This window comes from Meleagris gallopavo, chromosome 14 (genome assembly GCF_000146605.3).
Source record: "Meleagris gallopavo isolate NT-WF06-2002-E0010 breed Aviagen turkey brand Nicholas breeding stock chromosome 14, Turkey_5.1, whole genome shotgun sequence".
Classification (NCBI taxonomy): domain Eukaryota; kingdom Metazoa; phylum Chordata; class Aves; order Galliformes; family Phasianidae; genus Meleagris; species Meleagris gallopavo.
Window position 1 is genome coordinate 8,174,157 of NC_015024.2, and position 23,310 is coordinate 8,197,466.

The 23,310-nt window shown below is 36.5% G+C and overlaps 1 protein-coding gene across 2 annotated transcripts; it reads right to left on the reverse strand.

Moving 5' to 3' along the window:
• Positions 1–5,332: 5,332 nt before the first annotated feature.
• On the reverse strand, positions 5,333–22,397 carry IL17RD (interleukin 17 receptor D). Of its 2 annotated transcripts, none has more exons than XM_031555552.1 (12): positions 22,327–22,397; positions 19,751–19,876; positions 17,373–17,491; positions 16,807–16,927; positions 15,850–15,894; positions 15,608–15,759; positions 14,799–14,864; positions 14,226–14,280; positions 13,280–13,390; positions 11,548–11,732; positions 9,281–10,217; positions 5,333–7,340 (listed from the first exon to the last, which is right to left on the reverse strand). In XM_031555552.1, exons 3-12 carry the CDS (start codon positions 17,418–17,420, stop codon positions 7,225–7,227), a joined length of 1,836 nt encoding a protein of 611 aa, XP_031411412.1. In that variant the 5' UTR covers positions 17,421–17,491; positions 19,751–19,876; positions 22,327–22,397; the 3' UTR covers positions 5,333–7,224. The 2 variants fall into 2 exon arrangements, with proteins under 2 accessions (XP_031411412.1, XP_031411411.1); XM_031555551.1 differs by lacking the exon at positions 22,327–22,397 and adding an exon at positions 20,072–20,179.
• Between the last annotated feature and the right edge of the window lie 913 nt (positions 22,398–23,310).

The following is a 23,310-nucleotide window of genomic DNA, read 5'->3' on the forward strand; positions in this document are numbered from 1 at the left end:
CGCACAGGTCCGCCCCGCAGCGCTGCTCCCCGCCTTCCCACGGGACTGACGGCAAGAGAGCCGCTGCCGGTAGGGCAACAGCCTGGGGGAAACTCGCGGGCGGTAACGGGGATGCGTGCTGAGGCAGAAGAGTCACGGCATCCATGAGGTTGGACCACAAAGATCATCCAGTCCAACAGCCAACCCAGCCCGCCTACTGCCCGCTGTGCCACATCTGCACGGCACTCGAACACCTCTGGTGACACTGTCACGACCTGGGCAGCTGTGCCCATAAAGCACCAAGACGTGCTGGAAACGGTGTTTATCGTTCACTGACAAACCTACATTCAGTAACAAGTCTATGGATGCTGGTTCAGTGCAGCAACAATCACTTAACACAAATGCAAACTCAAATGAAATAAAGATGCTCTGTCTTTTTCAACAGCGGAACTGCCAACATAGAGCAGCCAATGGGAAAGGAATGATGAAGGACAAAAAATAGCTAACCGCCTTTTGCAGCCCAGAGGCACCAGAAATATGTTCCAATAGAATAACTTAATCTTCCAGTTGTTTCAGAGAGCTGAGTCTAAAAATGCAGTATGGACATCAGACCTAGTTTATTTTTAAGTAAATGTCTTCAATTCCATTTGGTTTCTTCAGATTGGGATACTAAACTGAACTCCACTTAAAAACAGTCTGAGAATACTCAGGAATCAAAGGTCACACGTAAAGAAGTTGGTGCTTATGGTGCTCTGAAACACACTTTTAAAACTACAGACAATTCAGCTGGAAATCAGCCATCCATATCCCACAGTATTCTTAAACAAAACATTACTCTGGCATATATTTTGGTACTTAGCACAGTCTGTTCTGTTACTCAGCTTTTTGAAATAAAGACTGGAGGAATTTGGTACCTCTTCTAAAAAAATGAACAAACTTAATTTCTCCTTTACATTTAGTTGGGGTAAAATTGGGGTAAAATTGCTACAGGCACTATGAGATAAGCTACCACAGCTCACCCACTGGCTTACCCTCATAAGAGCACCGTGTGTCTGTTCTTTTCCATGGTACCAGAAGCCAATTAAAAGTAATTGTTCTCTGCAATTTCTTTTTTTCCATCATTCCTAAAGCAGCAATCCACATAAACTAATCAGGTGCATGAGGACTTGCCATTTCTCTGGCCCTGCAGCAAAGTTACCTATCTAGGGAATTACAGTTCTATGAGCAAAATCTGCCTCACAGCAAGACTGTGACCAACATAACTGGCAGAATACAGCAACTTCTGGGGCTGGTTAGGTCTGGTTGTCTGTGGTGGATTCCTGAAACCACAAGTCTTCATCGCAACAGCTGCCAGGAGAACTAGAGAGCAATCATCCTGCTCCCTGCTCCAGGGAGCCACCGACATGCCTGCCACAAAGGCAGCACTGCGATGGGCAGCCTGAATGAGAGATGTCCATCTCTCATTCAGGACTTAGCATGGCTGTAAAGGAAAGCAACAGGTTTAGAGCATTATTTGGTATTCATTTTCAGGAAATGGGAGGAGATGCTCTGTTTAGAGACTACTCTTCTGTCTATGTGCCCTCAACATTTCTTCTTACACAATGAATGAAGGATTAGCTAATAGAAATTATATAATGTAACTGATCTCACCCAAATCAGCTGAAAATGCTGTCCAGGAAGATATAATGCTTTTTTGCTTTTTAGTAGTAATTTGTAATTCCTGTTTTTGAAGATGATTAACTCTATGACACAACATGCAGTTGTTTTTTAGCCTTTTTAGAGTATAAAATTGTATTTATTAAGCAAAATACTGTGTTAAATGAATTGTTACTTCAGTCCTAAAGCTTGTCCTAAAATACAGCAACACTTAAGAGTTATACTTAAAAAAGATAATAACAATCTTTGTTATTAAAGAAGCCAACTTATGGTGAGGGCAGCAATTTTCAAATACACACATTTCCCAGGCATAAAGGCAGCCTAAGCAGAAGGTCAAGTTCAGCAGTGAGAATCCTGCCTTGTTTTCCTGATCCCCGTAACTATTATTCTCACTCCACCCTCGGTGGCTGTGCGTTGTCCAACTGTTATCCTGCAGAGAGATGGTGGTTTCCTTCCTAACACCGAAGTCACACCTTGGCATATTTGCAAAAGTTACAGCAGAGAGCAGGCAGTTTCCTTTCTGCTGATGAATAACAACTTTTACGGGAACATTCTCTGCATCAGACATTTAAAGACAAGCAGGTTTAACACTATTCTCACTTCTAATTATTCTGAAATTGGTATGATGTAACTGACAGCAATGAAATCACTTTCATCAAAATGATAAAGGAGTGAATCTTGCAAACCAGGCTCACATCAAGCAAAAGTTTCTCTGGAAGTGGAGCTTGAAATAGGCCCTTCAAATCTGTGTATGGTCACAAGGCTGCCCTAACTCACCCTTCGGTCCCCTACTGCAGAGGAAATAAAATTCATGGCTTATATCCACCCTAAACCTGTCTCCTCCTCCTGCAGTTCTTCCTGCACCTCTGCTGTGCTTACCTGTCACAGAACTTGGCTGGGGCACTAAACATTGCCCAGGTGACTGTTCTACCACGTGGATTGTTGCAAAATGGCAAAAGCTATCTCTAATGAAACATGCTGACTGGCTACAGGCTGTTGAAAGAAGCACTATTATGGCTCAAGACTAAGATACAAATCCCTTGTTCTATCCTTATCTGACATTAGCCTCACCTCTGCTCTGAAGCGGATCTATTTCCTATCTAGTTCCTATCAATTTCTCATGTAAAATGAGGATAATAACACTTGTTTATGTCATTTGCATGTGTAGTTGTACTCTTGTGAGTTAAAAATCTTGTGAAACACCAAACAACTCTGACGCACCTCACTCACATTGTCAGTTTCTGGTTTCATAATCAGCCCCATTGAAACTGGCTGAATCACCTGAGAAATACAGCGCTGCTAAAAAGGGGTGCAGACAGAGCAGTTATAAAGGACTTAGAAAATGCTACTGAAAAAGATGCTTAAATTGTGATTACTGCCCAGCAAGTTGCACCGCACGTTACTTTCGCCAGGCAGTATTGAGCTGCAGTGAAATACAGCCTCAAAGACTGCTTTTTTGCAATACAGGATACACGCTGAACTGGTCTTCAAGACTCTTTGAATAATCGTTTTCTATGCATATTAGTTAGAATATATTCTCTAACAAATTATGATAGTCAAACATTTTTTGGTTGAGTAAAATCTCATCATAAAGTGCTGGTTATATAGTTAAAAGCAAGTTTAACGTTGATTTGCGAACAAATGACAGTACAGAATTTGCACGGGGAGAGTTCATGTGTTCTACCATTTGCAAGTAAGCGACTCCTCAGGTGCATACTTCCCCCAAGGAGAAGAAATGTCAATTATATAATTATTATGCAATAAATTTACCTGACTCATGTAATCAACAAGACTGTCTCTCTTAAACTGACTTTTTTTCTTTGTAGTGTCTAAATAGTTAGAATTCCAGGTAAATCAGCAGCCCAACAGAACAACATTCCATACACTCACTCTTGCTGGTTCAACCTTCCCCATGTTGCCAAGGCCTGCAAACCTACCAGCACTCTGCAAAGAAAGGTAGCTGGACATCTGTGGTAAATCACTCTTGAATGTTATGGCTCCACATGCACTAAGAAATGAAGTCTTCTCATTAATTGATGAAGAAAATTCTCCAGATGTTATTCTTCTTGCACTTCTGTTTATAATAAACTATTATATACACATAATATAAACTATTATATCTGATTTTATATATATATATATATATATATATATGTATAAAATTTATTTTTCAGCATCTCTCATTTTCACTTAAATGTTCCCAAATGTCTGCATTGAAGTGAAATACCCAAATCTCGAACAACTGTGCCTCCAGCACTGAGGTAGACATGGGCAAGCATTTTATTTCCTGGTCATCTAGTTAATGTTTGATAGTGAGGAAAGAACATTGCCTTCTCCTTGACTTTTGAGAACAATAAGGCCAATTCCTGCTATTTCTATGGACTGCTACAAACACGAAGTCCTTGCCAACAGTGCATCTGCCCATGAAAGTGAACCTCACAGGTAAATCAGACTTCATTAAATCAGAACAAAAAGTAAAATTGAATTCTGCTGTAAAAGATAGAATCTGACAATTTTTTCTGGTTTTTATGAGTCTGGGAAACAGATAATGATAGCAAGTAAAATAAGATAATTTATTGCAGAATGAGAGAAAAATTCCTTTCACTGATCTATAGCATAGCCTTTAACTTCTGACCTTTTAGAAGTAATTCAGGTCTGATCATTTATAATTTGAATAAACATATTGTGTGCAACGCATGTTTTATCACTGTAGCTCAAATGCAAAGTCTTAGGGTAGTTTGTTTTTTCTGGGGGGGAGGAGGAGGGGAACACTTCAGTATCAAGTCACCACAGTATTTAAATGTAAGATAAAGAAAAATAAGAGCTTACTTTCAAAGGTGTTTTTTTTTTTGTTTTTTGTTTTTTGTTTTGAGATGTATAACCCATATGCACATCCCCATATCAATCCATGACTTTCCACATCCTCAAACTAGAATAATATTAGGCAGCAGTTCCCAAAATTCAGAAAAACATTCTGAGAGTACTCATATTTTAAACCAAAGGTCTAAAAACTAAAGCAGCACCTCCTTTCCATTTTCATTCAACCACAAAGTCCCTTGTGTACAGGACTCTGAGCACAGCACACAAATAGGACTGCAGAACATCCTTCTAGGTAATACACCAGGGAGAAGTCCAGTTCAGATAAGTAACTTGAAACTCTCTCTTGAATTATAAATGCACTTAATGACACTTCAGAACGTCTCTGATTTATGTAGTGATAAGAGCAGAATTCAGAATTGGGAGACAGAGGCACAGAGAAGATGGCAGGTATAAAAATTTTAACTTGTAAACTCAAAATATAAACCAATTCAACACAGCTAGTGTATATGCAAACTGAGCACCAAGTATGGAATTCAATTCCTCAACAGTAACAGTTTCATAGACTTTTCTTGTCTTTAAGTTTGACTGTACCAGATCGAGCCTGTTACAAAAGCCTTCATTTACCTGAGCAACACAAGGAACACAAGTGGTTTTAAGACTTTTCCTTGAGAATACAGTCTGGAGGATCCATTGAGTGGAACACTGAATTTCATTCAAATTAAAAAAATAATAATAATAAAGGCATATAAATCTTAGATAATTATTGCATCTTCATTGACAAAATGCACCCAAAGCAGTTCATTATAGCTACACAGTTTGTGTGGACAGATTTCAGTTGACACGTAAGTATGTAATGCTAGGCAAACTTCCATGAGGATACATAGAAAATAATTTTATAAAATCATATTAAGGCAGTTTTATTTTTAAAAAATCAGACCCAGTCTTTCCAATACAGAACTTTCAGACAAGTACAGTTTCTGACAGTTGCACGACTACATTAAACACACATCAAAATATCAGTTTCATTTCTAGATGTGGAGTGTGAACAGTGGTTCAAGTCTGTTAGTTTGTGTGGTGTGCATAATTGCATAAATCAGATAATTGCATAACTGGATAAAACAACTGGACTCCAGCTAAGTCTTTCTGTACTACTAAGAAAAGCCAAATGAAACCAACTGAAAAAAAAAGTTTTATTCTGATACCTAACTTCTAACTTAAAGTATCATAAAATTTTATTTTTGCAAATATCAGATGCATTCTATTTTCAGCAGTTGCTGTGATTATGTACTGGTACAATTTTGGCAATGATACCAAAATATTGAACATACAGCTATTCCTTGAACCTCTGGCTTTCCAAGTTTTTTTCCACCTTTCAAAAAAAAATGTATTTTAAAACATTTGATGTCCACAGACTGTCATCTAGTAGTAATTAAGGAGATCCTTTCATCATTAACATTATTTAGAGCAACTAATGCTTGAAAATAACAGTAAGCTAACCTCTAATATATGTATTTACATATTTGTTTTTAAAATACTTTTTACAAGGATTTTAGCTGTTACATTCTTTGGAGGAAAAATAGAGAACTTTTGCAAACTCAATACTATTTCCTTCTAGTATGTCAATATACATGATATTTTTTCTAATTTTATGAATTACTGTGGCTTTAAAAAAAATTATGCCTAAATTAGATCAAGAATCATATCATTTTCTTCAATTCTGTGTGTGTGTGTGGATATACTTTAAAGCATGGGTTTGTTCTATTATACATTTTCCACTAAGTACACTTTCTTTTTTCCAAGGTCATGCAATATACGGTTTCCACTTTATGCTATAAAGGAATGAAGGAACTGTTTGTTTTTTCCTCCACCTATAAAAGACTTGATTGTAGGATTATACAGCAAATTTTGAAGAAATCAAAGTAAAAACATTAAAAACAACTAGCAACTGCTTTTCTCCATTTTCAAAACTGAGCTTTTTTAGACCTCAACATGAAAACTTAATTCCTTTAAGTAACACCGAAATTAACAGAACCACAGAATCTTCCATTTAGCCTAGCATAAAATAACAGTATGAGTACTAGGACTTTCCCTGGAGGAAAGTAGCATTACCTTCATCTTCCAGTTGCTAAGAAATTGCCTCTCTTATGATTGTAGCTTTGGTACTTCTATGCACAGCAGCTCTTCAGCACACAACTTCTGCACTCTTTCTGCCTGTACTTCATCAGTCCAATCACTTCCTCTAGTAAAACTAGCAAAAAATGCACTAATCAAGAACTTGTATGGTTAGATTTAGTGAAGGAAGAATTTCTTGATCTCACCTTTGTTTTTTTATCTTCCTCTTTAAAAATATCCTGCTCTCACTCACTACAACACTCCTGTCATCAGACATGTCAGCTTTCGACATTAGAGGCTGGAATACAAAATTTACTGAACTCAGTATTCCAAACAACTTTATGTCCAGTTACAAGACTATGGCTAGTAAATAAGGTCACTTTTTATTATGACATCTATAAACAGTATAACATCAAGAAATTTAAGTTAGTAATAGGAATAACACTGAAATGTTTTTTATCTGTTCTTCCACGATGCACTTCTCAAATCATGAAAGCCTATAGGATCAAATTTACTGGCCATAAAAATCCCTTAGGAATAACAGGTCATCTTCAGGGAGCATTTGTTCCTTCAAGTAGATTTAGTGCTGGAATAGTGTTGTGGTTAAAGCACAGAGGCTGCTGATAAAGTGGCAATGCATAACAATGTACTGATGTATTACAAAGGAGCAATTGCCTGAAGTTCATCAGTATGGATATGGCAATGAAGTTCTGCTTTACATATTCCAGGCACTAAGAACTTTGTGGAAGTGATTACAGGAGGTTCTTCTTCCCCTATTTAAAAAAGAAAAAGAAGGAAAAAAAAAGAAGTTCATTACTCCAAATACTGACTTTGTATTTGTCCAGTGTTTTAGAAACAGTGCAAAGAAAGCTTATAAAGACCATCTGGATCACAATGCCTCACTGACCGACTGTGCTCAGTAATTCCTTATCTAAAGAATTAATACTACTTTTCTTCCCAGGAGGGCTTCTTGGAGAAGCAGAGCTATTCACTTATGAGGTGACAAAGCAATGGATAAAAAACAGGTAGCCAGAACAGAAGTGGTACTGTGAATTCAAAGTCATAATTTGAACTAGTCCAACTATTAGAACATGAATACGAGCAATACAACTCTATTTACTCCTCTTACTAAAATGCATATAAATATTACTGCTATAAATATTTTGTATGTCTGTGACAGTAAAAAGATGTAAAGAGTTGCAATCTATTTAATAGGTAGGTGGCAGTCAGTTCTAGACAGTTCTTTGCACTGAATTAAGACCACTGTTTGGGAGGGGAAGTATGAGTGAGAGTCACGGTGGTATTTTTGGACAGGAACAATGAATGAGAAAACGTGACAAGTAATTTAGGTTTCCCTGGCTGTTGCAGCATCAAAGTTAAGATTCATTCCTATCAGGTAGTGCTATAAAATTCAACGTCTGTAGCCAAAAGATGCAGACAAGTATGTATGTGACTTGAGATTTAATTATTGAGAAGACTGTCTCTTTCTTTCAGAGACCACTTGGCAGCTGAGATACTCAGCTGAGAGTGCTGTGATGGAGGGGAACGCTGGTAAGGCACTCACACAGAGAAGCATTAATCTACCTTCACAGATGTTTTGCCTGTAAATTTTCCCACAAATATGTGAGGAAAAAAAGCTGACTTACAAGACTGCAGGAAATAAAAAAATATAGTATGAATTTAAAAAAAAACAACCTAGGTATTTATGTCTTATACAATTAAATCAATAAATCTGTATTTTTTTCACAGAAAGCTTTCAATTTCTTGTTGTTCTTGTTGCTGTTTTTCCCTACAGAATATATAGCCTATAGATACAGATGCTGTATCCATCAGTATCTATATGTTTCCTTCCTAACAAAATTATGGCATCAATGGCTTGTGAATTATCGGGATAATGAAAAGAATGCATTTAGGTAGGACAAAAGTCTACCAGGTTAGCTCATTGCCAACACTCATTCAAGAAAGCAGAACAGATTATCAGCATCAAAATGCAATATTCACCTGCTGTAGTTGCATAAGGAAGAACTCAAATGTTCTCATCCAATAAATGCAATTGCTGGAACAATTCTGATGCGGTTGTGATGCCAATTCAATGTGTTCAAATTGGCATGGTGAGATCAGCTGTTCACATGGCCTGTGGCAATATTTATTCCATCTAACTGTAGGCAATTACATCTTTGTATCTTTTTGAGAGTCTCCTGAGCACTTAAATTCCTCCAGTGAAACCCTTTAGTTCATTCCTCTCAGCTCCATATCCAGTGAGCCTAATGCAAATCTGAAGCTTGAGTTCACCACAGTACAGAGCATATTCCTAATAGGTTCTGGTATGTATTAGAGCAAAATAGGACATCAGTTTAGATGTACAGCCTTCCTTTAAGTAAGCTTCACCACAGTACCCTCCAGATTAAACCACACTGCTGTCAGCTTAGCATGCCAGTTGCCAAGGAGCCTCTGGAAGAAAGATACAATCTTTCTGGTAATTAGGTCATTTAATGAAAAGTGGCTAACTAATATGATCTTTATGAGATCTTACTTAGCTAAGGATCCCCTCCCCACCATAAGATTAGTTTTCTTAAAGTTACTTAGAACCTATCTTTTTTGACCACCTGTATGTAATACTTACTTCCTCTGCTGCTTTCTATGTTTCCTTGTATGGTATCTTTGGTATTTTAAGATGTTTGAATATATTTTTTAAAACACCGCTGTATCTTACCTAAACCTGATGATGAGGAAACACTTCCTGTGATGGAAGATGTTTCAGTTTGATCTGTCAGTAGTCCTTCCATTAAAGGCAAAGATAACTCAGATGAAGGAACGGATGAATCATAGATTCCAGAATCTCGAGGCATATCTTTAAGATTTGAAGCTTTAACAGCATGTAGTAATGGTCGAAGAACAGAGCTGCCACCACCTTGAATGTCCTGAGTTTCTATGTCTTCTCCAAGATTTAAGTGCTGAATTATACAATGAGAGTCTGAATTTCCAGCTGAAATATTTACATCTGTTTTCAGGTAAAAATCATCATCCGCCGCCTGTTTATTCACTAAGTCATTTAAAACCAAGCCTGAGTCAAATTTTTCCATGACAGGCTCCGAGTAATGCAAAGGATGTGGAAGGAAGGGAATAAATTGTTTCTCAAACCAGTCTGGTTCCTGATCAATGAACTGATGCATATTACAAATGGCAACATAAAGAGACCTACCAGATTTGCTCCTGAAATAATTCCTTTTACTAACATTAGTGGGAAACACCTCTGAATCCTGCACACTAAGGTCTCTGGAATGTAAATGGGAATAAAGCTGAGGCAGATTGTCCATGAGCTTATATTTTGTACTTAGATCCAGAATACCAGGAATGTCTCCCTCGCAGGAGTAATCAAAGTAGACTGCAATGAACTTGCAGAGGTCATTTGAATTCTGCTTTGCTTGACGAAGCTTCTCTGCAACAGTCAACACAGCAAACAGAAAGAGTTCTCCTTTCCCTGTGTCTTTGGTTACTCCTTTGTGTTTCCAATTCTTTTTTTCAACAAAGTACTTCATTCCCTTGGAGCACACGATGATGATAAACTGAGACTCATTTATTTTTTTAATGAGCCATTCTTTCTGACTTTCTTTACAAATTTTCATATCTTCCCACAAATCCAGAGCCACCTGAAAAACAGAAAGAACATTCCGCTCAATATTTTTATTACATATTTCTAATTAAATAATGTATAGTATTTATCCAACTATTGAGAATTACGAGTTTAATTGTCCCTGATGCAAATGCAAACTGTTTTAAAAGAAAAAGAAGCAATAATTAACATAGCACTAGTAAAGGACAAACTAGAATCAGTGGTACCCTTTCAGTAATTATTCGCCACTCTAAACATTGCCTGTGGCCTGAATATTTCACTGGACTAAGGAAACCAGTGAGCTGCTAAGGCTAAAAAAAAAAAAATAGACACAAAACCACCTACTAAGTCTTCTCTCAAGCATTTTTTTAAATTGAGAAATACCTCTGTTTCCTCTGCTATCTCACCTACATCAGAATAGAAAACTTTGCCACATCAGAAGACAGGGTAAACAGATGCCCTGAACAGAAAGACTCATGAAGACTGCTAGTCATCTACAGGAAGAAAGTAATCATGTATGAGAAGTCACTTTACAGCTGCTCGGGAGATGCTCTGATAAAGGCACAATGAGGTAGTTTTGCTTTTGCGTTTCTCTTTATTTCTGTTCTTCAGGAAAATGTCTGATCTTCCACCTGTGATAAAGGATTTTTAGTATTGTCCTGTTATTATTTTAAAGGGGTCTCAAATGCCATTTGTTTTGTTCCTTATGAATTCCTTCGAGTTTCACTTAAAAGAAAACTGTCTAACTGTTCTGTCATTCACTGAGCAATAATTAAACCCCACAAAGATTATTTCTAAACATCGATGCTATTTTATTTATATATAGTTTACAAATCTGAAGTGACGCCTGACATCATATGTTGCAGGGTATAGTTATAGTGGTAACAGCTCAACTCCATGCTATTCTAAAGAGGTATGGTGTATCAGTACTAAATACTAATCTAAAATGTACTAATCTCAAAAGGGGATTCCAGGTTGTTATTTACAGAACATGTGATCCAAACCATTTTCAGCATATGAATGAAGGTCGAGGCATCGATTACTTTATGTGCTTGGCCACCAGAGGTCAGACTTGCTGTAGAGCTGAAAAATCATTTTCAATTCATACATTCAGGACCTCAGTGATAGGATTACAATTCAACAAAAAATAACTATTAACTGTCTTGTTTTTCACAATTCTGTTTTTTATGCAGGCTAGGATCTCTTCCTTTTCTTAAGTGAAGAAATTTTATGTAATATGTAGAAAAATAATGCAAATTATGTCTGTCCATAGGAGACACTGAAATATCCCACTTCTATCGCTATGAGTTTTGCAAGTACTCTTTTAATTAAAGTAATTCTGTTAACAGTAGAAATGTTGAGCTTACCTCACAGCCACAAAAATCCTGAAGAAAATAAGCAAAGCACTGGATAACATTAATGTGTTTCTGGCAATCTTTACTGGAATAGCAGATGAACACTTTTGGCCGGGGGCGAAGTCTTTCCACAGGGAGACCTGCACCATAAGCTGAAGATTCTGAGCTCTCCTCATCTAGATGGGAATATATATTCTCTAAATTGGAAAAAAAAGAAAGAGAATTCATACTGTAAAGGTGCTCTTCTGTTTATTTGAACTTTCTAGACTTTTAACTAAAGCAGATTGAAAAGAATTTTTTTCAAATTCCTTTCCAGACTGAAAAAGTTGCATACGCTCAATCTACCAGCTTCCGAGCTGTTACATGTGTGGAACATACTTGAAAAGGGAAATATGAAATTGTATTGCTGCACAACTCAGAAAACTCAAGAAAGTTTTAGTTTATAAGTAGAATGAAGTTGTTTCAGCTCACTATGAAAGAAGTCTTACAGATATACTGTCATGAAGAGCTTCCTGCACAACTAAGTCCTTTTAAATACAAAATTCCAGGAGTAAAGATCCTTTCAGAATATCACACAGCATCTCTCTGGTATGTAATGTTTTTTGAAAATTAATTTGGCATGCATTTGAATTTAGATAAAATTAACTTAGTTCAAAATAGCTATGCATGTTTCCTTCCTTGGATGGGATGCACTTACACTGGAACGTGGGTGCCCTACACCAGACTAACTCAATATAGTTCTACAGTTGATTAAACTGATTTTGAATAAAACATGCCTATTTCAAAATATAAACTTTGCCCCTAGGGATTTTTTTCTTAGAATAATTCATCAGGAATAACTACTCTGGAACAACTCTCTGCGTAGATATCCTCAGTGATTTGTCTTTTTGTTGGAACAGTGCTAGTCGCGAGCAAAAGAACAGCCACAGAAGACCAGAAGGTAAAGGGATTTAACTCAAGTGGCATATATCTCTGCTTTATATCTCATTTCCAAAATTCAAATGGATAACACAGATACGTGGGGCTTAGAGAATGTAATCACTTTTTCCATATTGATGAAACAGCATGATTCCCGAGATTCTACCAAAAAATGCCAACTGATTTTTAACATCTCAGAGTAACAAGCACAGCTTGCCAGCTCCTGGACATAGTGGAGAGAGAAATCAGGGTATAGAGATGGAATCTAATTTACAGAAACATCTGCAACTAAGTTTTAGGAGAGAAGGCTTAGGATGAAGTGTAAAGGCAACTTCCAGGAAAGTGAGCAATCTGGAATAACAGATACAAGTAGTATTCCAGACAGTACTGAGAATTACATTTGTGTCACACGGTTTTACTTTCTTTCTGGCTTAAAATCAGTATCAGTAGATACTTTTGAATGAAACAAGGCAATGTTTAAAATATATCAATTTACAGATATGCTTGTATTCTACACAGGTCATGCATTACTTTCAGAAATAAATAGAAACCCTAATTAAAAAAATAATTTCCATCAATTCTTCAGTTCTCTCCTTTCTACACCGAAGCCTAGATTTGTAATGTAATACTTCTTTTGGAAATAAATCATCATCATGCATTGAACTAAGAATTGGCTACAAGTTTCAACACAGCTTCAAATGTGGAAAGAGGAAGAGCTGAAAAAGAAAGTTCTTCAGGTAAAGATGTTTCTAGAATAAAGCTACTAACTAGGACCTTTGTAGTTGCAAATGTGCATCTTTATATCACACTGAATGAACCCTCTTACCTTGCTGCTTTTTGCGGCACATCACAGTGAAAAGTGTTGCAAACGCCGAAATGACAACTAAAGGGACTGTAATGGCAATAGCTCTTATTGGTCCAGCCCATGGAGAATGTACTTTGAAAAACAAAGCAGAATTAGGCGTGTGCTTATTAAAAAACCTCAATCAAATCTTTACAACGCGAATGTAAAATTGCTGCAGCACATTATTATCAGGTAATTTGCAAATGTACAGTAAATTCAAACAACATGTTCTGCTCCATTTTAAATAGGTTTTATGCTAATTGTCCTGATAACCACAGCATTAGAGCAATTAACATCAGAAACAAGAGCTTTCTGCGTACTGCACCCTCATGATGAGGGAGTAAATGAGTTATATTTTTAACATGATATGCAAGAGTCATTTCAACTGTTGGATTTTCATTCCAGAGAGCTCAAATAGTGGCTTCCCACAAAGACTACAAAAACTTTGCATCAGTCCACTGTGTCTATTGCCTTCATCTAGGGCTACGCTTTGGGTCTGCAGTTATGAAATCCTCATTTAATTTCAAGCCAAGCATTCAACTGACAGATTTTTCAGAATGCTTTATTTCATTTCAGGGCCGAAGTGCATAGCCAGGTAACGTGTTCAGGCTGCTCTCAGAGTTTCATTACATTACTTCCACACTACTGCATGCATTGTTTGTTTGCTATTTAGGTACAGATCATGAATTTTCATATCTGTAACAAAAGTGATGTATCCATAACGACTTCCAATTATATCTTGATCTAAACTGTACTAAATGTAAACACGTACATACAAGCGTGCTCCCTTTTCATCAAAAGATCACAGCACATTTGCGTCAGCAGTCTTCACTGCAGTGAACAGATATGTCAAATCAACATTTATTTCCAATGCAACCAAAACAATCTAAGTTCATAAGCCATACTACTTAAAAAACAATATTCATACCTGGTTTTAGTGCATAGTGCATTGTTTTCCTTGTTGTATTAGTGTCATCGACCAGCTTTGGAAAATAAAAGTTGAATTTTATTTTGTGGAAATTTTATTTCATTTTCTGCAATATTGAAACAACTATAACAGCTCCCACAGCCTGATGAGAAACTTACTGTTCAAAAAGTTACAGAGCACCAAAAAGTACTAGCTAGTGAAATCATTTGTCTTTGGCAGTACGTAGCTTATTCTCCTGATACTAACTTGCACAGTACATGTACCATCATCCATCAAAAGAGACATAACTTTCAAGTATAGTAGAAATTGGCCAAACTTTATAATTCCAGTGAAGAACCAAAATCCAAGAATTATTCAGGCTCACAATTCTACTTGCAGGCACAATTGAAAGAACTATGCATTTAGAGAAGCAGAACTACGGAAAGCTCAAGTACAATTACAAGTACAGTTTACTTGGCCAAGGTACCTCAGGAGGGATGCCTGAAGTCACTAAAGATTTGGACTTAAATTTCACTTAATTCCTCCATGAATGTATTCATTCTGCTGTAGTAAAAATGACTCTGTAAACATTACCTCAATTATATAATCCCCTGGAGTTACATTCTGAAGAATACAACTTGTAGTATCTGTATTTTGATCCTACATCAAAAAAAAGAAAAAAAAAAATACTCTGCATGACACACTCGCATACTTTCAAAATATAATGTAAAATACGTTCATATTGATTTAGAAACATAGGGTGCTCTTCTGTATTAAACCAGCTCAACTAATTCTCTACTCAAGTATGCAAGGACTACAGTCCTCTGCTTGCAGAAGTACAATATGATCAATTATCCATTTAAAAAAAAACCAAACAGTTTTCAAAGGTTGTCCACTGAGATAAAATTTGACATTGAAAAATAACCGAAGCTAAGGAAAACAATACAGCAAACTGCAGCACCCATAGGAAGACATATGCACACTGGACAAAATCACAGAGAACCAAATTCTACACTCACATTGAAATGAGCAGTACCTTGTGACACCATCTCAAATGGGTAATCTGTTCAGAGGTAAAATTTGGTGTGGAGATAAAATCACATAATTGGAAGGAACATTTAACAAATGTAATAAGATGCAGTTTGAAGTATTAATCAGCTGTATGGCCTTCAAGAGAGAACAGCCTCTTCTCATTTGCTTACAGTATTCAGCACCACTGAGCAACCTAAGTGTTGTTCTGATTGATGAGTGCTATCACAGCACAACAGATACTTCCATAAATAGCACCAAACAGTTTAAAATCTTCAAAGTGATCAAATTTTGTATTAAGTTTCCATGAAACCTTAGAACATCCATGTGAATGAGTTTTCTACTTTTGAGAGTTGCAAAACACAGTGATATACCTGTTTGCAGGTCTTTTGCTTGAACGGCCCTTCATGCTTCAGTTTGTAGTGAAGAAAGTAATATCTAAATCCAAAGTTGTGGGGAGCATGATCAAAAGAGACTTGCATATTGAATCCCTGCTGGGTAACATTCAAATTCCGTGGCTTCCAGTCTGTCAGAGAAAACATTCATAAACTGGCAAATGACTCTTTAAGGGCAGTAAGTTCTTATAAGTATATAGAAAGTATTACGTTTTACTTACAAGGTTTGCAGATGAGGTTTTCTGGCTGTAGCAATAATTCACACGCTGAAAATAGAGGTAAAAGGATTAATGACAGAGCATCCACATGCTATGCTATGTGAGTATAAAAATAAAGTGCAAAAGAAAGGAGTTATTTCAGCATTTTAAAGTCAGTAGTCTCATTTATTTTCCAGTCTGTAATACACTCAGAGTGAGTATATTTTGCAAACTAACCTTCTAAGATATAATTCAAGTCCTTTCTCATCTTTAAGTGAGATAGGTTCAGTAAATTGAAAATAGTAATCCTTAGCAGGACAAATACCAACACTTTACCTGAATTGGTACTTACAGATTCTATTTAATTCTATTTAGGTACTGATGAGTTTATTCAAGTTTATTCTCATTAGACTGCAATAAGAATTGCTAATTGCTAAGTAATTTTGAGAAAGTCAACTTGATTTGTTGACAGAGAAGCATATCTTGAACAAAAGCACTTACTGTTCTTTTAAAACTTGGGCTCAGCTGCTTTGGATCTCTTAAAACCATCTGCTGCCTCATTTCACATGCATTCATCCATACCTACCCTCTACGTACCCATTTCTGAAACTGATCTCAAAAGCAAAAGCGATTTGAGCTTTTTCACAGTGTCCAGTGAGGGGAAGAAAAGGAATGAACCACCTTCATGAGTAATCCTGCTGCAGGCAGATCTCAGGCAATTATAGGCCCTTCTGAGACCCTCCCTCTGGTTGTGGCTAACATGAATTATACACTACAGATTTATCATTGGAATTCAAATTCTTTCTACTTAATACCCAGATCTTCTTTCAAAGACTGTGTCAGTAAGTATCTCAACCCAGACTCCTCTGACATTATGTTCTACACGAAAAGCTATTTTAATCAGAAAAGCTATTTCTGAAAACAAAAAAAGGAGGGGAAAGGAATGATATCATGTAATACTGTACTGTATGCAATACTTACGTCGAGTTCGGAAAAAAAATGGATGATAATTACTTTCATTTTTAATGGAAGGAAAAGGTACAATCTTTACAAAGTAATCTGTTTCAAACTTCAGGTTTGCAAAGGGATTAGATTCCATTCCCTACACAAAAAGACAAGATTGAAAAAACTTTAACTAAAGACATTTTCCTTCAGTATTTGCCCACAGATCTGCAAACATGAGTATTAATGAATATATTAAGAAACTTTTCTCTTTCCCTCCATTACAACATTGACATGAGGAAGCTTCACACAGATCTGGGATGTGGACTTGTTACAGATGTGCCACCTCTCCCCCCCAGTCACCCCAAACAATTTTCTGACAGTTTCTAGCCTCAGGAAAGCTCTTACAGAAGGGGAGCACATCTATCTCCAGTCAACAACTGTTCACTAGAGAATCATGTTGGGAAGCAATTTCCATCCTAGTAAACATCACATTAATTACATATCTATCTAAATATATACCCAGATTTATAAACAGCACATAAATATGTTCAAGACTACACACACAAGCAACAGAGAAGCATTTCCTGAACAAAAGCACTTACTGTTCTTTTAAAACTTGGGCTCAGCTGCTTTGGATCTCTTAAAACCATCTGCTGACATTGCCTTCCCTCTGACTTTAACTCTTCAAGTATTACTCGGAATCCTCTCAGGTATTCAATCCCTGCAAACAGCAGAGCATTTAAAACAGACTAATATTTCAAAATGCATTCAGTGATATTTTATGTGATATGAAGATAGTTCAATTTCTCTTTACATTTAAATGCTAACCCTCACACGAAATACCTTTGTGTTTTAATACTTGTGACATCAGTTCTTCCCACATTGTCTATCTTGCCTATTTAGAATTCAGTCTCTGGCAAAGGCTGTAATTACTACACACCTGTGTGATACTTAGAGCAAAGGGACTCCCATTGCACCTGAGGCTTTCAAATTATCACTGCAATATAAATAATCAGTTCCTTCACCAGCAATACATTTAATAGTAACTTTGTACTTCCATGATTTGCACTGCAATGTAATAGTTTGCTAGCAAATTACAGAAATACATCTTCATAACATATTCGTACAATTTTTCAATCTTCAGTTTAAAGGGATAGCAGTTACTACAATCTCTTTGTTTCTAGAATATTACTGTGTAACAGAAAGCCTGACTTAGAAGGAATGGAATCTACTCCAGTGAGTGCACACGTCCAGTTATTTTTAAGTAATGCCAGAACTACACCCATTGTTTTCAAGCTCCTCTAACACAACCAACTCTCAGCACTTTCTTTGCAATGTTCTCATCGTGGGATTATTTAACTAAATGACTAAACTAATCAGTGTGATCACAGTGATAGAAGCATCAGAGCACAATATCAGTGTGATGCTGTGACAGATTTGTGATTCAGGTGTCAAAGTCACTGCACAGTTCTTCAAGACTGGTTACCCTTATTCCATCTAATTCCATACATTAAAGAGAATTACATGTGGCAGAATACATATTTACCTGAGGCACAGGCACCATTTTTGTAAGGTAAATGGCACAAGAATCAACACAGATTAACCTGGCTTTACACTATGCTTGTCAGGAAGAAAGGAAGGGTGGAAAGAAGGAAGGGGGGGAGGGAACGGGTGGGAAAAGAAAAAAGAGAGAACCTCCTCTGTTCCAATAATTTTTTTAAAAGGTTTTATAATAAAAGAAAGAAAATGTTTTATAGTAAAAGAAAGGCCATGCTTCATGTGTTCCTAATGCTCCATAGAACAAAAGCACTGTTTGTGCTTACATGAAGGCCACAGAAGTGTCCAGTCTCTGTGTTACCCAAGATGTTTCAACAGCAGTTCTGCCTTCACGCTTCCCAGAGGTTTAACCTCTGATCAGACAATAGAGAACACCAGACTTTGTTTCCCATACAGTTCTGATTCATCCAGTCTGCAGCTGAAGATTACCAACTGTTTTCAACTGCACACTTCTACAGAATTCAGGGTATTTTTCACATACTGCATTAAGCTCCAGCAACTAATCATTACTTGCTCTTACAAATTTTAAATGTTATCAAACAAACTCCAGAAGCAAGATTTAATACTGGGAGGGCACAAAGAAAATTTGACTGTTACACTTCTCTAAAGTGTTTGACTTAATAAGTGCAGATCTATGCTAAAAAATGTATGTCAAGTTCAATAAAGACACTTTTTCAGCTGCCATACCTCAACACTTAGGGTATCATCTTACCACATAAACTTCCCATGTTATTTAATTGTAAGAAAAAATTAAACTTTGTATGAACCATGAAATATCAAGTTGAGAGACTGCTGTATGAAGAAATGAACATTAATCAAACATTTTAATTTCAAAAACTATACTATGCTTAACTCTAATGATTTACTTGATATTGAAAAGCACTCAAAGACATGAGCACAACTCTTTTAAGCTCTTTGCAACAACAACAAAAAAAAACACAGTGAACTTCTGTGTGGTACAGAACATTTTCATGGTTGCTCCCCACCTCACTTTGAAGTGTTATAAAGATTCTGTCAACTTGTAGCACTTTGCAGGCTTCTGAAAACAACTTCATTGCTGCGACAGCTTGACTATGAATGGTAACAGTGAACGAATTTCAGGTCTGGTGCTACCTCTGTAACCTTACCCCAGAACCCTTCCTTTTCATTCCAGTCAAAGCAGTTGCTCTATCAGTGGTTACCATAAAAATGTTGTTTTTATTAGAGAAATCATTTACCTTACTGTTAAGAATCTATCTTCTCCGGTACATCTTTCCTTTAATAGCTTATTTAAAGCAGCAGTTCTGCAAAGCTGTCAAGAATTTCTTTCTTAAGCAGTTTTCTTTAATGCTTCAAGCATAATTCAGTTATATTAACTGATCTGATCAACAAGAATTCATTAGCAAAGACACGATTAATTAGTTCACTTTCCTCTACTACTTACCAACGGCATTTGCTGTCCAAAGTATTGTGACTGCAACCTGTTCATAACATGCATACTGACTGATGGTTATATTCTGCACATCTCCAATCACGTGTTTTCCCACTGAATTCAAGTAAGGAGTGCAGTCTGAAAATACAGAGAAATAAATGTTTTAAAAGAAACATGAGTTCGTAGAACCCTTAGAGTTGGAAGGGACCTCTGAAGGTCACCCAGTCCTCTTCTCTGAACAGGGGCAACCACAGCTCAGAGCCTGGTCCAGCCTGGCCCTGAATGTCTCCAGGCTCAGAGTTTCCACCGCATCTCTGGGCAACCTAAACCAACCTGGTTCTTGTGCCACATCAGAGAAGAATCTTGAAACTTCAGTTTCCAGGAAGGCCCACATTTTTCTACTTGAATAAAGAAGTTAATTCTCTGACATTTCTTCAAGAGTGAGCAAAGTTATGCACGCTATTTTAAAATAAATTAATACTGTACAGTATATCAACATGAAGCTTTTGTCTTAGAACAATGAAAAACAGTTCAAAGCTTCAGAAGTCATTGAGCACAACCACTTCGATGAGCTGCCAAAGCCTCATTTGCAGGACTCCTCATTTACCATTTTGGAATGCCAGAGCAGCCCGTATCACAGGTTGTAAAAATGACATATTTTGGAACTCTCTAAAGAGTATTTTTTTTTTCCCTCACTAATTACTCAAAATGTAAGCACTGCCATTTAATTTGTGCACGTACAGTGCACAGAGCAAGAGAACACTGGTGAATGACCAGGCTCTGATGTCAACAATAACGATGTGAAGTTTTAGAACTGGAGCCCAAGAAGTGCTCTTAACTACAGATACTGCTCGATCTTGACTACTTCTCTGCCACCCATTCAGTAACTGATGATAAACCTGAAAATCCAGATGTAATCTATATGGTTTGCATTTGGATATATAGAGTTTGTAAAAAATAAATAAAAAATTAAAAAAAAAATCAAATGCTATAATAAACCAATACAAGAAATCAGAATTTAATTCAGATATGTGCTCCTTAAAGAAGGAAAAAAATAGCTAAGTAAAAAGTAGTTTTAGAAAACGACTTTTCTGCTACAAACAATGATGGTAAGTGGTCTTTCATGTAACTGCCCCACAATTAAAAACAGAACAGTTTGTACAATACTGCTCTTTCCACAAGCTGGGCATTTGGTGTTTACTCTGCTGTTTGTAGAATTCTGTTGCTATGAGTGAATGGAATGACAGCATGAACTTCCTCTTCAGAGAATAGAGCATCTCTTTCAATGGAAACTTTGAAGTAACAGCTTTTGCTAGGTCTGGAACTAATTAAAAGCAAGCTCGAGATATTGGATCCTGCTTGCTAAAATTTCTGGTCAAATGATAATTTGCCAGAATGCATTATAACACAAATGTCTGAGGTCTGACTGCAAGACACTGATTTATATTTTCAAAGAATAACAAATTTAGGACGAAAACAACACGGAAAAAGTGCACTTTTTTCAGGAAATCACTTATTTTACTTGAATATAGTTGGAATATTAAAACATACAAACATTTGTTTTTCACCTGAATAAATAATCTAACCAACTAATAGGAGATCATAAAACTGAGTTCATTAGAGTTGCTGTGTGGCAAGCTAAGAGCCTTTAAATCATAGCTAGCAAGCCACATTCTGCTTTACACTGGCTTACTCAATTTTAGAATGTATTTCCACATTATATGAACATTTTAGCCTTGATATCAGAGACCTCTCTCCCTAGTACTGCATAATTCCAATAATACCTTCGTTCAGGAAGTGTGCAGTGCCAGCAGAACTTTGAATTAACAATTGCCATTGGTTAATTACAGTTCCTGGTGCCAGAATTAATGGAAAAAATGCGACAGACACTGGGACTTCAACAAACTCCATTGTGTGAAATAAAAGCACGGAACTCTGCTCCAACTGACATTTCTTACTGTTGTTCTTTGTACAGATAACAAATGGTAACTTGTATATAGTTATCTCTTGTACAATCTGATGTGCTTAAATCTTGCTCATTTCTTTAAGAAGATTAGATAAAAAATGAATTCACAATGAAAGATTCCAAATTCAGAAATTAGCATTAAATTGAGGGATGTAAGGATAATGAGAATGAATTATTTGAGTGGACAAAAAAAAAAAGGGAGGGAAGAAGGGATGGATGGAACTTGCACTGGCTTTATTCCAACCCTGCAACTATAAATTGGGACCTTCTCGTCTGTACATTGAGCTTATAGTGATGATGGCCACTTATATATTTCTGTGTAAAGTTTTCAGTGACTGCATTATTCAACAGAATGAAAACACTCTTTATAATTCCCTGACCAATAGCGGGTGAATGATCTGATAGTGAAACTACTACAAAGGATTAGACCAACTTACTCTAATTATTGAAATATAGGAAGACCCACCAGACTGAGAAGAAACAAACCTAGATTTGAAAGTTGTTTTGGAACTAAAGAGGTCATGTTACTCTTTGAGTCATTTTTAAGAAAGATACTGCTGTATATTGACAACTGAGACTGCATACTTGATTGTTGTGAATTAAGTGCGAATTTTCTACTTACTGTCATATTTAAAGGTGATATTGAGAAGCCCATTGCTCTTGGTGACAGATGACAGGCCCTGTAGAGAAATATCAAGAAATTAATGTGAATTTAAAAAAACAAACAAACAATTTTGAACATTCCTGCTTTGTAAGTAGTGTTTTGGACAATAAGAGAACTTATGTGGTTTTTTTTTCTTCTGCTTAGGCACACCATCAGTCAGACAATCTAAACACAAGCAGTAACGGATCAGGTTGCATATTCCTGCCACCAACATTCCCAGTATAATGTTGCTAAGGGTGGTGACTACGTTGGAAAATAGCATTCTAAAGTACTAGGGAAAGCATGCTAATTTGCTCTATCAAATAATGTTATTGTGCTCTTTGTATCTGCTATAGTTTCTGTGGAAATAAAATAGGAGGCATTACTTTTGGAACAACATACACATCTTTCACTATACCAGTAGATGTGAATACTGCAGAAATTCATTCTTCCATATCAGACACTGTTTAGATCAAATATTTTATAATATGTTCTCAAACATTATGAAAACACACCACGTCTCGCTCAATGTCACAGAAACTAAGGTGCCATCAGAACCACCCCACTGCCCTCTGAGAGGAACTTAAACACCTCTGCCAGCTATCCTTTTTCATTTATATATGGGTTTTATATATACATAGCACTACAATGCAAAGAGAAGAAGTTAATAGTATAAGAGGACTCCAACTGTAAGCAGATGCTGTCAGAATTGCATAAACACGCACTGCATCTCACGGCCAAGTGGTTAGAAAGAAGAACAAAGTATGAGTGTAATCACCTTGCAAAAAGATATAAAATAGCATATGAAGAACAAAAGCAAAGCAGATCTTAATAGTACCCCTGGAAGTCAATTTTGTAATCTCACTTTCTTCTCAGGTGGCTTTGCATTTGTTTAGCTTTGATTTAGTTTGGCGTTAAACAAGCTGTTATACAAAAATGTTTCCTGAAACAGGAAGGTGTCAA

Bases quoted from the DNA above. Each gene is read 5' to 3' on its own strand.
- IL17RD (XM_031555551.1), bottom strand. From the start codon at position 20,132: ATGTGGGCCTTCCTGGAAACTGAAGTTTCAAGATTCTTCTCTGATGTG. The intron at 17,492-19,750 runs GTAAGTAGTAGA...TGCTGTTTGCAG, and splicing joins TTGGACAGCAAATGCCGTTG to GGATTGAATACCTGAGAGGA. The intron at 14,865-15,607 runs GTATATCACTGT...TTTTTGATGTAG, and splicing joins AGCAAAAGACCTGCAAACAG to GATCAAAATACAGATACTAC.